Source organism: Dipodomys ordii, unplaced genomic scaffold, assembly GCF_000151885.1.
Source record: "Dipodomys ordii isolate 6190 unplaced genomic scaffold, Dord_2.0 Scaffold23, whole genome shotgun sequence".
In the NCBI taxonomy this organism is placed as follows: domain Eukaryota; kingdom Metazoa; phylum Chordata; class Mammalia; order Rodentia; family Heteromyidae; genus Dipodomys; species Dipodomys ordii.
This window is the reverse complement of record NW_012267239.1, coordinates 11,858,929-11,876,711: the sequence shown is the minus strand read 5'-3', so window position 1 is coordinate 11,876,711 and position 17,783 is coordinate 11,858,929. Positions and strand designations below refer to the sequence as shown.

The 17,783-nt window shown below is 43.5% G+C and overlaps 1 protein-coding gene across 1 annotated transcript in view; it reads left to right on the top strand.

Annotated features, from left to right (window-relative positions):
• Fmn1 (formin 1) overlaps positions 1–17,783 on the top strand; it is a 230,378-nt gene that overhangs the window by 30,520 nt on the left and 182,075 nt on the right. The window contains exon 2 of the mRNA XM_013014304.1: positions 13,632–13,803. Coding sequence (XP_012869758.1) covers positions 13,632–13,803 — 172 coding nt within the window. The remainder of the gene's footprint in view (positions 1–13,631; positions 13,804–17,783) is intronic.

Sequence of the window (17,783 nt, the reverse complement as noted above, 5' to 3'; positions counted from 1 at the left end):
TCAGGAGGCTGAGATCTGAGGATCGCAGTTCAAAGCCAGCCCGGGCAGGAGAGACCGTGAGACTCCTATCTCCAATAAACCACCAGAAAACCGGAAATGGCGCTGTAGCTCAAGGGGTAGAGCGCTCACCTTGAGCTGAAGAGCTGAGGGACAGCGCCCAGGCCCAGAGTTCAAGCCCCACGACCGACAAAAAAAAAAGAATAATTAAAGGTCCAGTAGAAGCAGTTCTCAGTCAGAGTTTTATTGTTAAAGAAGACTCTGCTTGGAAGCAGGTGATCCTCAGGTACCTAAACTATAAGGAAGTGGTCTAGAAGGAGTCAGGGCTAAAGGAACCCCACACACCATTGAGGAAATAGACTCTGAGAAGCAGAGTCCATTGCCCAGCATTCAAAGTGATGAGGTAAATCCTGCACTTTCCTCTGGGCTCATCTTTATTATCATAGATGACTGAGTAGGTGCTTATGCTACTAAATTCAGAGGCTGGGGCTCCATGAACCGGTGCCCACTGATGTTTGCATGGTCTCTGAGAGAAGGGGCATGCTTCCTGGCAGAACAAATTGTCATCAGAGAAAGGTGGCTTCATACTTCATACATATCATATTCTATGCTTCTAACTAGGCTGTGTAGCTCTCCTCAGAAAGTTCAATAGATTCTATTTTATTAATGTAGAATTTTAATTTTTATTACAAATATATAGCCATCACAAAAATATAGAGAAGTTTATAAGGATAGAAAAATTGCTTTAACATTTAAATCTTCATCTAGTCTTTTCACAAAACTTGTAAAAAAAACTCTGTACTTGATGTATAATTTTTGAGTCAACATGTTATAAACTTCATTTCATATTTGTGAGCCTTTCATCTACACTGCTTCAATTTTGTGGACTGTTCTTTGTAGAAAATGTACCATCCAGCTAGTATCATTTTCTAGTTTTGGACACTGGGATTATTTATAATCTTTTAGTATTTTATTGATGTAATAAACTTTTTTTTTAACCAGTCCTGGGCCTTGAACTCAGGGCCTGGGCACTGTCCCTGAGCCTCTTTGTGCTCAAAGCTAGTGTTCTATCACTTGAGCCATGGCACCACACAGCTTTTTCTGAGTAGCTTATTGGAGGTAAGAGTCTCATGGGCTTTCTTCTCTGGGCTAGCTTTGAACTGCAATCCTCAGATCTCAGCCTTTTGATGAACATTTTTTTTTGCATGAACATTTTTTTGCATCTGACATTTGCAAATGAGAAAATTTCTTTAGGGTGAAATATTACCTAACCAAAAGTGTAATTTTTATCCTCCTCTTAATATTTGTTTTCAGATTGTCCTGCAGTTTTTATTCAGAATATTCCCATCCAAAGAGTATTTGTATGTGTTCTCAATTGTTTATTCAACAGACACTTAGTAGGAATATTCTGTTCCTGGGTACCGTGTGAGTCCGGGGCTATCTCAGACACAATGGCTGCCTTCATGGCTGCCTTCTTGCTTCTTAGAATAGAGAAAGAGCAGTGTATTTTATTCTTTTTGCTTGCATTTCTTTTACTACTAATGGTAGTAGTAATGGTTGATCATGTATTCTTATTTGTCCTTTCCCCATTTATCTATTAGCGTTTTAAAAAAACACAGAAACGATGAGCCATCGGCCAGCTGTCTTGATAGGAACCTTACAAATCTTATTTGCATGTCAGAATGAACACACTTGTTTATTCAATAAAATAATTTAGTTTAGTTGCTACTAAAAGATGTACCCATCTTCACCTTGGTTAGTGCCATGAGCCATGCTCTGGAACAAGTATGGATCATTCCTTTCTTGCTGTAAATGGTGAAGTTATGGCAAATGTGCTACATTGTTTGTTTTTGTCTGGGCGACCCACGGCCCGTTTCAGCATTAGTTGTGTGAACTGATTGATGATGTGAAAGTTTCATATTGGGAGGCAGACTAGTCATCAACAGTGAAGTCTGAGGTCACAGATGGGCGGCAGTGGTGTGTGGAATGTAGATACATGGCTTTGGGGGTTTGTCTGGATTTACTAAGACAGGGAGTTGTTTAGGCAAATATTGAGTCCCTTTGAAGTGACCGTCGAATGAATCAAGGAGAGGGCATTAAATCCCTCTTGGTGAGAACATCGAAAGAGGAAGAGGCTATGGCTACGCGTCTGGAGCCAAGGGCCATCAGCTGAACTTTCTTATGAGTGAGGAGAGGAATTTGGATGATTGAGTAATGCGAGTTTTTCTTTTCAGTTCTTTTTTTCTCCTTTTTTATTCTTTATTTTTTTCTAGACTTGTCCTTGCTTAATTATTCAATAGCATAGTTGGAAGCTTACATAATAAAAGTAGTATCTTACTAACAGCAAACACTTATTACACTCTCAAAATTTCCTGCCCCTGTGTTTCTTAGAAAGCAGGACAGTCCCCTTTGGAGTTCATTTCCTTTTCTCACATGCAGTTCCCGTCTTCCTCTATGCCTGGGATCCCAGTCACCAAATGGTCTAGCATACTGTTCACCTTTACGTGGTTCCCTCCATGAAGACTGTCACCATAGTTACAAGCCTTCTGGTACGTTGTCTGATTGATTACGCATTCCTTTTGATTTCTTCTTAAGGATGATAAGGATACTGATAAGGATGCCATTGAGAATTACCAAGTAAGTAGACAAAGAAAGAGACATAGGGCTTCCTGAAAGGATACCCTAAACATGACCCCCCCATTCTCACTTCCTGTGCATGGGAAGCCATTTCTAATAAGTCACAAGGCTCTCCAACTGACTCTGAAGATGGCCTCAGAATTCTAGCCACTCACACCCGCAGTGTAGCATCCAACCTGAAGTCTGTGTTCTTTGCTGATAGATCTGTAACATACCTCTGGGACTATACATGTTAATCATCATTGATTATTGATCTACCTGGAATAGCTGAAATATGCTATCCTGGGAACACTATAATCCTATTCACATCGAAGGAAGCATATCTGATCCTTTGCTTTGCTACAGCTAGCTTTTTCAGTGCATTAGTTATATGGCTTAAGATAATAAGTGCTATGGATAAAATACTTTAAGAGAGGAAATTTGGTGCCAGTCAGGGCTAAGAAGATTCTTCTCCTGAAAGGATATTTGGGCAAAAAACCTGAATAGTGGGAAGGAATCAGACATGTGAAAGTCTATCAGAGGAAACATCCAGGGTAAATGCCAGCCGTGGGGGTGAAGTCAGCCTGCCTACAGAACCACAAGAAGGACAGGTGCGGAAGGTGGACAGCCAGACATGGGAGGATGAGGAGGTGGAGTCAGGCCAGGAACCTGCATTGCGCTTAACTGTTACAGAAATCCATGGGAGGGTTTCAGGGTGGGATGTGAAGGAAAGAGAGGACTCACGGATGAGTTAGAGAAAGGTTGAGAGAGCAACACCGTAAGGAAGAAAATCAGATTTGGAGTGAGTATCAGTCATGTGGCGAGTTTCAAGAGCGGTTATGTCCATCCACTGGAGTTTGGGTGGCATTTAAAGCATCGGATGTGAGTTTGATGACGGTGCTTTTAGTCATCGCAGGTGGCTGAGGGGCAGCATAGGGTGTTTCAACTAGGTACGTAGAGGCCAGGGGTACTGCTGAGCATACCACAGTGCAAACAACGTCATCCCGCAGGAAGAAAAAGAAGCAGCCAGCAAAGTGACTGGGAGCACTGGAAGGAAAGCTGTGAGTTTTCTCAAAAGGAATTAAAAAAAACAAAAACCATTCATCCAGCTCTGCTCCTGGGACGTGCCCCGAACTCAGGACCAAGCTGAGCACTGACCACTGGGTTTGGAAAGAGGATTCTGGGGTGTACCAGTGTTACTCAAACTTCCTTTGACGGCTGTAAATTTCAATAGACGTTTATTTTTTAGACTCCTGTGTATATTAAAGGAAGCCGGTTTATTTTTATTTTTATTGTCAAGGTGATGTACAGAGGGGTTACAGTTACATGAGAAGGTGATGGGTGCATTTCTTGTCAAAACACAAAGTCAACATACGTGAAATTTTCAGTCCTGGGAAGTGTTGCACCCTGTCTGCATTTTCATTTTCATTTGCAGGCATCCACTGAGATCTGGGGCCCCACCCTGAGATGTCTTGGATATGCTGAATCCCAAGTTCTTATATAAGCGGTAGCTTTCTCTAGGCCTCCCCTGCATTTCTATAATTTAGGATTTGTAATTTTTTGTTTCAAATAGAGGAAGAGCCAACAAATGATTGGCCTCTCACATCAGCATGAGTCAATGCTGTAACCTATACTTTTACTTAAATGATTAATTATGAGCATTTGGCAAGAAAATTTACTTCTATGCATCTAAATAAAATTTAATCCCACAATAAAAGCTGACTTCTGGAATATTCATCAGCATGTGCAATTCTGTTTAGTCATCTTTGCTATTCTGAAGCCGTTTCTGACCATCTTGAGCTTACTTATGATTTCTCAGCAGCATGAAACTCATAGCTTCTTATTCTGTTATTTACTGGAAATGTCCCAGAGAATGACTCTGAACTCAAGTATACTGACAAATCCTTCTTGACGAAAAAAATACAGGCTGAATTCAATTCTATTCTTAGGATAGAATTAGCTTGCTTTATGGATCAGTTGCTTTCCTGAGAATTTTGCTTATGAAGTTAATTTTCTTTTCTGTAAATTGATTTTTCTCCTGGCTCCATTTTAAATTGGATGCATGGGCTGGCTTTCTGGTAGGATAACAGCCCCAAGACACAGCAAAATCACACTGGAGGTTACAGCAGTCACTTTACAGACTTTCGAAGTTATTAAAGTAAAGATGATAGGGTTAATTTCATATTTGGCCACATGGAATCACGTTGAATTGACAAAATACATTGAGCTGGAGGAGGTGTGGCTTAAATGGTAGTGTGCCCCCTGGTAAGCATGAGTCCATGAGCTCAAACCCAGCATCACTAAAAATAAAACGAGGAAACATGGTGAGACCTGAATCGGACGTTTTGAAAAGACCCTGACTCCTCCAATATCCTTCTCTATGAGATCAGAACACTCATTTTGTTGCTTCATGGATTTTTTTATCATATTATACTTTAAATAGAAAATGAGAAGCAAGAGAGACACTTCAAAGTATATAAAATAAATTTGAGAATATATTCACTGAATTGAGCTTGAATGAGACTTGGGAAATGCAACTCTATCCCAGTCTAACTTTTTGCTTCCATGGTGTCTAGTTCAGGCTGGAGCGAAGGGCAGGATTTCTAGCAGCATGATTTTATGTAGTGCCAGGCAGTGCTGAGAGGACATTGCATGCATTACTAACTCGCCAGTGTTGAGGTTCAAACTCAAGGCCTTGCACTTGCTAGGCTAATCCTCTGTTTGCTTGAGTTATATCCCCAGGCCTATTATTAACTCTTAAATCCTTATAGAATCCCAGAAGACAAGAAACATTACTTCTTCCTTTTTCAGAGGAGACTGAGACATAGCAAAGTTAAGAAATGAAATAAATCCAAAGCCAAATAATGTTGCACACTCTGCCTCCAACTTAGGAGGTTTTTGGAAAAGGTGAAATGCAGAAAGGCCTCATTTCCTTTGGATTACAGCAGGTATTGACTGAGGAGGCAAACTCTCCAGGCTTGATAGCTCCCAAAGACTGCACTGCTGCTGTTAGTCTAATTCAGTATGTTCCACATCAGGAGTGGGTAGTAAATACAAAAAGCCCAAGGGCAGGAAATAACCACCATTACTGGTGCCAATATTGTGTCTGATAGGGTTCCCGACAGAGAAATAGGTGTATATTCCTCAAAGTGCTCAAGCTAGAGATAACGTAAGAAATGGTATCCAAACGCAAAGACTGAGTTAAGAAACCAAGCAAAGCAGAATGCCCTTACCCACCCTAGCCTGAAGGGGAGGGGAAGGGTGAGAATTATGGAAACCCGACAGAACTGGGACCATGGCCACCTGCTAAGAACCACAATTGTAGAACAAGACAGCACCTCCAGAATCTTGGTCCCGTCGTAGAGCAACACAGCTTCTTCCCCTTTGCCTTCCTCGAGAGTTCTAATAGTATTATGAGAGCCTACACTAGTAATATGGGAAATACATTTTGTGAATATGTATTCATTTTGGAAGGAGTTTTTAAAATTATTCATGATGTAGTTGATAATCAAAGGCTTATATTTTGTAGACTTAAATTGCACATCATTAATAGTTACATAGTATCTCTAAAGACTAACCCCCACTGGTGCATCAGTTTATATAATAACTGTGACATTAAAAGGAAAATATTCAAAGTTACTTATAGTAAATGCTATGTGATGCATTTTCTGCATTTCTGCATAGTTTTCACTTCAAAAATAATTTTCAGCAGGGCGCTGGTAGCTCACGCCTGTCATCCCAGCTACTCAGGAGGCTGAGGTCTAAGGATCAAAGTTCAAAGCCAGCCCAGGCAGGAAAGTCCGTGAGACTCTTATATCCAATAAACCATTCAGAAAACCGGAAATGGCGCTGTGGCTCAAGTGGTAGAGTGCTCGCCTTGAGCTGAAGAGCTGAGGGACAGCGCCCAGGCCCAGAGTTCAGGCCCCACGACCAACAACAACAACAAAAAATTCAGTGCTCATCTATATTGCTTATTATCAGACATAATCACATTTTTTATTCCATAGACATTTGAATTTACAGTATTGAATTTCTTGGGCATTTATTATCTGAGGACAGATAGAAGCTTGTAATGTCTCACAAATCCCACAGCCTCCTAAATTTGATCCTTTCTTAGTCTTTTCTGTCTCAGATCTTACTTTGATGCATTGACTCCTGATTCCATCCACCCTTAACATCACTTGTACTTATATGTGCTACTGTTTCTCAAGGTTGAGAATATTCACTTTAGTAATGTTTCCCCCTCATTTAACATCTGTATTCCTCTTGGGGAAAGACAGTGGAAGAAAGCTAAGGCAGTGATGCTCATAAAGGGTATTTATATACCGCTTTAAAATGCTATTTCATTCAAAGCTAGGTCTATAAAAGGCTTCACTTGGGACTCAAGAGTCATGTGCTTGACCTCCAGAAGGAGACTTTATCGGGTATCTATGAAGGGCCCTGGGGAACGTGGTCTGGGGAAAAGATGAGTCACTACCTGGAGCTGGTGTGTTTGGTGATGGGGAGTCTACTTGTATGTTCTTGACAGATTTGAGGTCCACTGCACTGCAGGGCCTCCATGAATTCCTCGGAGTTCAGTTATTCCCTTTGGGTTTCCTTCCCTCAAGTGTGGGGTGCTCACTAATCCCATCTTTAAGTGTACAGGTTTCCTTACTTGAAAAGGACTTCCCGTGTCCCCCGAGTGGTGTGGACACAGCCTGGAACGTTCCTGAAACAACACTGGGTCCAGTTCCATATCAGGCATGTTATCTCAATTTCATTGGTAAAATAATAAAGACTCAGTGTGTTTTGATAACTTCACCATGGTTCAACAACGAATAAAAGTCACAGTCAGGAACTGAGCTCACCTGTCAAAGCCCTGCCCATGCTCTTTCTTAAATTATATTTTTATCATCTTTAAGTAGCTGTGCAAAAGGGCCACCATGCAACAAATCCGTTTACGATTATGGTGCCACCCTTTCATTCTCCCCCACCTGCTCATGTCTTAATCATTCCCATTTACTCCCCACCCCCAGACCTCAGCACTCCTGTCTCCAGATTGACAATAATATCCCACGTAGATACAAACGTTTTCATTCTGCCTTTGCTGCTAACTGGGTATGCTATAATATTGGGATCTTGCTTCAACTATAGAATGAGCAGGTAGGTGGAGAGACACAAAAACTTTTCCAATTCTACATTCTCTTCTTACTGAGCTTAAGCATGATTTTAGACAATCAAGCAAAATTGCACTTGTTTGATGGCTCTGCGACTCTCCTCAAAGATTCTCAAATTGCTGTAGTCCCTTCCCCAGACTATACTCCTTCCTGGTCCACCAGTAGCTTCCTCCCTCCTAGCCACCCATTCATCTTCTGCCCTGTGAATCAGTTCTCTGGTATACACCTAGTGAGGAGAGTTAGAGGCTGAGATGGATTGATACAATACTTTCTGCAAATTCTAGCTACTGAGCTAGCTTGGTTACATGATATCATTTAACACCACTGGGGCTGAGAGTGGGTTGCATCATGGGTAGCCATTCATTTCTAATTGACCGAGACCAGCCGTGATACTATACTGTCGCCAGAGCTCTGGATATAGACATGAATAATTATGCACAGAGGCACACACAGCCCCTGCAGATACTTCACACTGTCACTTTCCATGAGCCACTTTCTGTTTCTCTGGCTTGTAAGCGCATGTTTGAATAACATAACAGGAGACAACCTGTCTATCTTTACATATCAGCTCTGATATTCACGGCTGAGACAATGTCACCTTTTGAATTTATTTTAAGTCAAGTGTGATGGATGGCCTGAGGACCTACAACATAGAAGCTAAAACTCTTGAGCGTTTCAAGCTGAGATTTTTTTTATATATAACCTCTTCTATTTTCGTGGCATAGCCACTTCATCATTGCTGCCAAGTGAGGGCTTGTCTCGACAGGAAATTAGAGAAAACCTGAAAGGTACTCTGATTTTGTTCCTTGGGAACTTTTGTCTAAGCTAGAAGCTGATGGCTCACGCCTGGAATCTTAGACAATTGGAGGCTAAGATCAGGAGGACCACAATTCAGTGCCAGCTCAGGCCGAGCGTTCCCAAGACCCCATTTTAATTGGTAAAAAGCAGGCTTCCCTGGCAGTGCCCGTGATCCCAGCTACGTGGGACAGCTGCCCCGGGCTGTGGTCAGGCAGCCTGGGCAAAGGTGAGACCCTATTCAAAATACAGCTAAACAAGAAGCCTGGATGGTAGATTCTCTGCCACCTGCCTGGCCAGTGCAAAGCCCTGAGTTCAGACCCCAGTACCACCAAAAGTAAAGAAGAACTTTTTCCAGATGTGTTTACTTTAGGGTATGTTTTCAATCCTGCATTTTGAAATGTATGTTTGTCTTCAGATATATTTAGATGATCAAAGGCCATGCCTGGTTTACCATGAGTGGCAAATGTAGTTTGTGAATCCAGGGGTAACTCTGGTCTGGGGAGAAGATCAGCCACTCCTTGGAGCTGTTGCCTTTGGTGATGGTGATTCTATTTTGGGATCTTAGGCAGATTTGGGGCCTGCTGCACTGCAGTGCCTCCATGAATTTGCATGTTGATCTTGGGGTAACTGTGAGGAGATGGGTGCCCTATGACTTCTCACCTAGTTTTCAGACCTTCTACATCGAACAATTACGTATACTACAGGGTTGAAAATAAAAATAGTGGCCTTTAATCCTTCTAGTGGGAAGGTACAAGCTGCATGGTAGCTATAGAGCCTCCAGAGCAGGCTGATTGGATAGAGGATACCCGGCCACTACTTCAACCAGCAGACCCTGAATCTCAACGGTTTACCACACGTTTGTTCTTGGTCACTGGCCTGAGAGTTGGCTGAGCTTCATATGACCTGTATGGGTACACTTGAACATCCCTGCAGGACTGGGCTTCTAGGGCCTTCTATCTCATGGTGATGGCAGAGCACAAAGAAAGGGGTAAAGGCCGGATGTGGTGACTCATACCTACAATCCCAGCTACCCAGAGAAATAGAAGCATCAAGGCCCGCCCAGCCAAAAAACTCATGAGACCCTCATCTCAACCAGTGAGCTGGTCTTGTTGTATGTAACTGTGACTCCAGCTACATGGGAAGGAATGAGGAGGATTGAGGTCTGAGACCCTGCGTGAAAAGTAAACATCAATATGAAACAAAAAACAGTTGGAGGTATAGCTCAAATGCTGGAGTAGTACCTGCCTGCCTAATAAACCCAAGGCCCCCAGTTCAAACGTTAGGACAACAAACAAATAAGTAAGGCCCTAGGACTGTTAGGCCTTGGTTTAGAATTGTGCATTGTTGCTTTGCCCTCATGCAGTTGGCCAAAGCCATTCACGTAGCCAACCAGTCACACAGCCAGACCCGGGGTCCAGGGCCCAGGGGCAGTGTCAAACATGGACTCTCGTGGAGGGAGACACAGAGCAGAGCAGAAAAGGCCTTAAATCGGTGGTGAGAGTACAGGGAGCCACAGAGTCGGGCAGAAAGCCCACATTCCACTTGGAAGGACGGGTGGCAGGTCTGCCTGGTCCCCACGGCGTGCTACCTCGTCGGGTGGCAGGTCTGCCTGGTCCCCACGGCGTGCTACCTTGTCGGGTGGCAGGCCTGCCTGGTCCCCACGGCACGCTACCTCGTCGGGTGGCAGGCCTGCCTGGTCCCCACGGCACGCTACCTTGTCGGGTGGCAGGTCTGCCTGGTCCCCACGGCACGCTACCTTGTCGGGTGGCAGGCCTGCCTGGTCCCCACGGTGTGCTACCTTGTCTTTCTTACTGCTTCCATCATTTTCAAGCAAACCCCAGGCTGATGTTACAGGTTAGTCTCGGGAAATAAAGCTCATCATGTGACTGGTTGGGAAAGGCACAGATTTTGCAGCTGGTCCCCAGGTAAGCCCCCCTAGTGTGTGTGTGTACACCCACGCTGTTATGTTAAGTGTGGTCAGCTGTGAATTCACCTGTGTGTGTATGTGTGATCAATCAAGTTACTGCAATGACTTTCAGAAGCAAACTAACTAATATTAAAACATTTTAATGGTACATTGATAAGGCACACATTTCAGCATTTCACAAGGTAATGAAAATCTGACACTCTAAAGCATGTCTGTATCATAAACTAAAGGAAGTTGATGGTTCTGACATATCTGCCTAATTTCAGGTAGTTTTCTCTCTATTGTTTGCCAAGCTGAAGAGAGTAGCATGGGCATTATCTTACTGATGTGTTATTTTTACTGAAACACTTGTGTTTATTTTAATAAAAGTCTTCATTTAAAAGTATTTGATCATTTTTTGTGTTTTGGGAAAATTGAATCTGTCCTGTGTCCTAACTTAGTCAAACTTTCAAGAAAACTAGTTTCATCTTGCTTCTTTCTGTCCTTGCTTTTTTCCCTGTAATGATCTCTTGCCAAGTTATGAGGCATAGTGGTTTTATCACACTTGTTTTCTTCACAGGAATATTGCCTGGCTAAATATTAACCATTTATAACCTGTCCCTTTAAAACTAAACCCATGGAAGTTAATTTTTATAGCTTCTGCTTAAACTTTCCATTAATTTGCCTCCACATAAGTGAAATTGGGTTCTATGCCTCACCTCACCAATGAAGCACTGGCCTCGCAGGAGCGTGAGTGTGTTTGCAAGTGTGTGCACGTGCATTCCCCTGTGTGTGTTATCGAAGATGTCAAAGTCTTGTTGCTATGGGCATTACCACTTTCTCATGTTTGCATGATGAGCTCAGTCTCACCAGACAGGGAGCCTCTGCTGAGGTAAGCGTTGTCTTGGGTGTTGTGCATTGCACTCTGTGATACATACATACATATGCACACACATATACATTATGCTTTCCCCCAAGCCAGCATTTGCTACAAAATAAAAATGAGAAGCAGAGGGATACAAAGCAAGGGATCCAAAATACTTTGGAAGTGAGATACTCTAAGAGCACCAAAAATTTAAAATTGGATTATTTCCTTTTCTTTTTACCAAACCTGTGCAGGATTCTTCTTGAAGGGAGAATGACTCCTCCCCATGGAGCTGAGAGGGTTCTGAACTGTCTCCATTGGTTAAAGTATACCCTACACTAACTTCCTCTCAGGGTCTCTGTGAGGAGAGGGTACAGGTGCTTGGCAGAGTATCTGTGAGGAGGTGCTTAGCAGGGTCTCCGTGTGGATGTAATGGAGGTGCTCAGCAGGCAGCCTTTTCCATGCTCGGCCGGGCCGGGGTGAAGGGTACTGTGGGAAGGCGCTCATCCTGTGAGGGAAGCCATGGCCTGGATCTGCAGAGGAGGAAGGCCGTGTCTTGTCCTGGATTCCCAAGGAGCAGTTTGGGGACAGTGTGTCAGGGAAGTGTGACTGAAAATTTAACACACGGAACAAACAAACCAAAAGCAAAACCTTAGCTGTATCAACAACAAACAACGCTACTCTAAAATAAAGGAGAAGCACATAGTGCCACAGCCCCTTTGTGAGCTGACTTGTTCTCGGCTCCCATTAGTTTTTAAACATTTTTATTGTAAAGGTGAAGTACAGAGGGTTACAGTTCCATAAATCAGGAAACGAGTACACTTCCTTTTGAACAGTGTCACCCACCCCTCACTCTTGTCTCCCCCGCCCCCCAAGTTGTATGGTTCATTTTCAGCATAGTGTCTAGTGAGTTTCACTGCTGAATTGGTTCACCCTTTGTCCCACTGTTTCTGTGCTCCCTCTCCCCCCACCCCCCGCAATCATATAAGCGGGTAAAGAAGACAGAAGTCAACTATGGCAACAAATAAACCACAGGGAAAAAAATGACCATAGGCAGTACAATAAAAACAACGACAAGAACAACATTTGTTTCCACATTGTAAATCCTGTTACTTTTAAGTCAGAGCTTCAGCATGGTGGGATGGAAGTCATTGGTAGCCTGGGGTCAAAGCTAAGAGGCTTTTAAGAGATTATGTATAATAAATACCCCACAGCCATACCTCTTGCAAAACTACTAAGCTAAATCTTTGATTTCTGCCTAGTTGCATAGTATTTTACTAATGTTGCTTACTAGGAATCAGGAGAGGACTAGGGATCTGAGTGCCAAATGAGACTTGTCAGAGGTGATCTAATCTACTGTTTTCCAAAGGACCACCACATGCTTTGCAGATACCCCTTTAAATGAATCCTGGGATCAAGTAAGTGTGGAAAACCCTATTACACAGTTAGGTTTCTTTACTGAAGGATACTTTAAGGTCCTCAGGATGCGCATGTAAATCACGTCTCTCAAAGAGATGCTCTATATTGCTTTTATAACCAGAAAGACCTTTTTATTGCAGAATACATGTTATCATTTCAAGACTATCTGGCAGAATTCAGACGTATAGTCACAAGAGCATGGCCTCTCTTGTTAAACTACCTGAGATCAAATCCTGGCTGTACCATATACTGATTTTATTATGGTCTTGTGTAAACTGCACAGCCTCTTTGTGCTTCCATTTCTCCATTTGAAATGCAACACTTAACAGTGGATTATGTTAAACATTGAAGAACAGGGCCTGACATAAAAATTGGCTAGGTAGGTAAGAGTGAGCTAGGGTAACACCCTCATTTCAAAGAAGATGACCATACTAAAGTGAGAATCACCATGCTGGTAATTATCTCCAGAAATAAAGACAAACAGGGCTCATGTTGTGTCCCACACTGCTAACTTATCTCAGGCACCACCATTGAATAGTAAAATCAGCAGCTCAGGCCTCCTGGTCTGTCCCCCAGGCTCCATCTCTGCTCTGTTCTCAGTGAGCATGATCCATGTAGCCCTGGGTGTTTAGCAAGAACGTGGGCAGAATAGAGCTAGTAGACTTTGCTAAGTTGGGAATGTTTTTGCTTTTTGTTAGTGAGATCCGATAGAGTAAGAAGAGTATATACTATTATGTTGTTAGTATATGCTAACAACATAACTAAGAAAGTAGAGTAAGATAAGATGATAGGTCCTCATAGGGGTCCCAAACACAGCTGGCTCATTTTGTTCTGGCTAGCTTGTCATTGATGATCTCTGTGTTTGTTTAGGTAGCTCCACAGACGGCTTTTCCTGGGACTCCTTCAATGAGCAGACAACCAGAGACCTTCCCAACAGAGATGGAGGTGACTGGGTCCTGGGTTACAGAGCAGGACCACCCTGCCCATTTCTGCTGCATGAGGAGAGAGAAAAGCCACACAGAAGTGATTTGTACTTGGATCTCAACGTAAGTGGAACTTCTGTGATTGTTCTGTGGTTCATTGTGGTCAGCAGAGAGCCATTTAATATGAACTGTGTACATGAGGCTGCCAGCACTACATTTATTGTGTGGATTATTGTTTAAAAACATCACGTGGGCCGGGCGCCGGTGGCTCAGGCCTGTAATCCCAGCTACTCAGGAGGCTGAGATCTAAGGATCACGGTTCAAAGCCAGCCCAGGCAGGAACATCCGTGAGACTCTCATCTCCAATAAACCACTAGAAAACCGGAAGTGGAGCTGTGGCTCAAGCGGTAGAGCGCTCACCTTGAGATGAAGAGCTCAGGGACAGCGCCCAGGCCCAGAGGTCAAGCCCCACGACTGACAAAACAAAAACAAAAAACAAACAAAAAAAATCACTGGGTTGCAGAAATCCAAACCATATCTCGGTGCAGATATCTGAGTGTTTTCGGAGTATGGTACTCACATTGCTTTGCTGCTTGAGCTTCATTGTGGGAGACTCTTTGCTGCAAGTGACTTTATACCATTTACGAAAAGTTATGAATAACATTTGTCAGCCAGCCTATCTACCTGGCATTGTCTGGTGAGATCCAAATAACCTGTCTTCCTTGCTCATCTATAAGCATGGCTTTCTCTCCAGCTACTCAAACAGCTGGCGAACAGGTTGTTGGAAAATATGCTGAATTCAAAATGACCCCTTTAAAATAAAAACACAGCCCTCAGCTTTCTCCCGTTCCCGTCCGTGCATTCATTGGTTCTCTGAGACAAAGCACTGGTCTAGCAGTTAGCTGCTTCTAGTTTTTGATGGCCTGACAGGAGTGCCCACTCCCTTCTCCATACCCCCTGTCGATGGCACTGGGAACCCAGGAAGCGCTGCTTTTTCTTTTTTACCATCACCTCCAATGTCAATTGATGGTCTCATGTTCTCTAGCCTGTCGCTCTCTGACCTGGACCCTGCCTGTGATGAGGACAGCTTAGGCCTGTGATCACGTAGGTGGTGGTAGTTTCCTTACCGGTGTGTGCAGGAGACCTTTTTACTTTGCATAACTGTAAAACCACAGCCCTCAAATGTCATTTGAAGAAAGCACTTGACAATAATTGACATAATCATAACAATAATAGTAATCAGCAACACTTGGGGAGACACAGTTTTTGTGTTTGCCTCCTGCCTGAGCAGTCAGGTTGTGTCTCTATGAAGGAGTGTCACAGTGACCTCTGTCGGTGAATGAGGTGAAGCCGGGCTGCACACAGCAGGGGCTCTGCAGTGTTACTGTGAAGGGCTGCCTTCTGCCTCTGCGTCTGCTCTGTTCCTTGGGAGGAGGCCAGCCTTCCCGGTGGGTGGAATTATTTCCTTCCTTAATTTATTACAATGCTCATTATCTTAGGCAATCCTTAGTAAAGGTTTGAAACACACCGTATGGTGTCTTGTGAGGAGAAGTCAGCAGTGGGGGCACAGACGTGAACCTTGGATACATTTCATTTATGTTTCTTCTTAGGTGAGATTTCTTTTCAAACCCACACAAGCACGCTCGATTTTGCTTTTCTTTTTAAATATTTTTTAATTGTAAAGATGCTGTACAGAGGGGTTACAGTTACACGAGTAAGGTAATGAGCACACTTCCTATCGAGCGTTGTTCCCCCCTCCTTTGTTTTCCCCTACCATCCCTTCCCTCCTCACCTCTCAACTCCTCCCTCCCCTCCCCAAGTTGTAAAGTTCGTTTTCAACATAGTGTCTTGTACATCTCATTGTTACAGTGGGTCAACCTGTATCCTTATTTCAGCATTTTGTTATTTCCCTTCCCCTCCCCAAATTAGAAAAAAATGTATATATAAGATGCAGGACACGGGAATCAAATACAGTGAAGACAGGTTGTCACTGGGGGAAGAACATAAAGAAGAAACCAAAAAAATCACATAGTACATTAAAAACAACAGCGACAAAGAAAAAAACCTCTCGAAGCATCGCAATTTTATAATTATATGTCTGTAGGTAAAAATAAATATATATTCCATTCAATACAAGTGTTGAGAAATGGAGTGATTTGTTTGCAGTGTTGGGGTTTGAACTCAGGGCCTTGCAGGCACTTTACGACAGACCATTTCTTCAACTTTGGTGTAATTTCTTTAGATTATTATGCAGACCAGAAGTTTGTACACTTTGGTTTCTATAGTTTGTTTTCTTTGTAATCCCTTCTCCTATCTTAGCAGTGTGAGTTGACTCTTATATGCTTAAATATTGTTGTTCCAAGCAAGATTTCCATTTGAAATGTATACACGTGGAGGAGAAAGATGGAAGGTGTGAGGTAAGAAGAATGAAGAAAGAGAAGAAGAGGCAGATAAATAAGAAGGACTCAGGGACATAACATACCCCTTCTAGCCATGACCTTGCCAGTGGTGTACTTCCGCAAAGTAAGGCCCCACTCCCCAAATCCCACACCCCCTCCCCAATAGTCTACTTCACTACAGCTCCATCAGTGGCTTCATCCACCACGAGCCCCTCACCGCCCAAAGGCCCTACCTCTGAATCCTGGCCTCCAAAGCATGCACTCTGGGGAGACACTGCGTCTCTAAACCCTAAGGAACACGGGGGTACTTGTCTTTGTGAGGCACAGTACTGGACCCCCACGGCTCTGCTCTCCGTTTTCAACATAACTTGCAGAGAAGACAGAGACGTAATAATTGTGGGAATTTGGAATCCACAAATCAGAGTGGACACGGTCCTTAGGCTGGGACTGTTGCTGAACCCCCTCATGTAAGTGGGGAATTCATCTCTTAGTTACCAAGTAATGAGCAGATCTCTGGGAAGCAACTATTTACTAAATTAAATGATATAAAACAAAACTTTTCTCAATGTTCATAACTCTTCTGGCCCCAAATGTGTAAGTTTTCCATACCAGGCTGCTCTCCAGTTACCTTGGACACCATCTGGCTATCTTACAGTTCACTTCTGACACCACCTTCCAGGGTTCAGCAGGCTGTGGCTGCATCTCAGGAGACTGCTCCACTGCAGAGGCCAGTGCACAGCACATAATGCAGCCCCAGGTTACTCAACACTTATGTCTATGCTGGCTGAGACCAGAAGTCCTAGGACTCCCTCAGGCTCAGTAATTTGCTAGGACAGCTTGATCAGATCAAGAAAACAGGTTATTTATTCCTGCTGACTTTTTAAAATAAATGCTATTTTAAAGGGTACAAATAAATAAGAGAAGAGATACAAAACTTAAAGTCTAGAAGAGACCTGAGCCCAGGGGCTTCCCTGTGGAGGCAGAACTTCTTCAGTTAGGGTTTATGGAGGCCTTATTACATAGGCAGGATTGATCAAACCATTGCCCATTGACAACTAACTCAGCCTCCAGACTTACTCTCCCTGGAAGTCAGGACAGGACTGAAACTCCAGTCTTGATAGTCGCATGGTTAGTTCCTGTGTCAGCCTTTTTCTCTTTCCTAGGAGTTCTCCAAAAGTCACCTCATTAATATAACCTGGGGTGTGCTGGAGAGCAGGTTGGTATGGGTAACCAAAAGGTTCTCCTTTAGCTGAATTTATTTCCAACATTCAAATGTTATTATAGAAGATGCTTCTCTCACTCTTGTCAGACACGAGGGTTCCAAGGGCTTTGAGCAGGAGCTAGAGACAGAGACCAGATACATGTGAGTCATTAATTATATCATAGTACTGCATGGCCACTGTGTGTCGCAGTGAGTGGCACGGCAGCCTGTGGCTGTGCGGACGGCTGTGTGTGTGTGTGACTGTCCTTCACGGTGTGTCACTGTGTGTCTGAGTGTGTGCAGAGGCTGTGTGTGTGTGTGACTGTCCTTCACAGTGTGTCACTGGGTGTCTGAGTGTGTGGAAAGGCTCTGTGTGTGTGTGTGACTGTCCTTCACAGTGTGTCACTGTGTGTCTGAGTGTGTGCAGAGGCTGTGTGTGTGTGTGACTGTCTTCACAGTGTGTCACTGTGTGTCTGAGTGTGTGGAGAGGCTGTGTGTGTGTG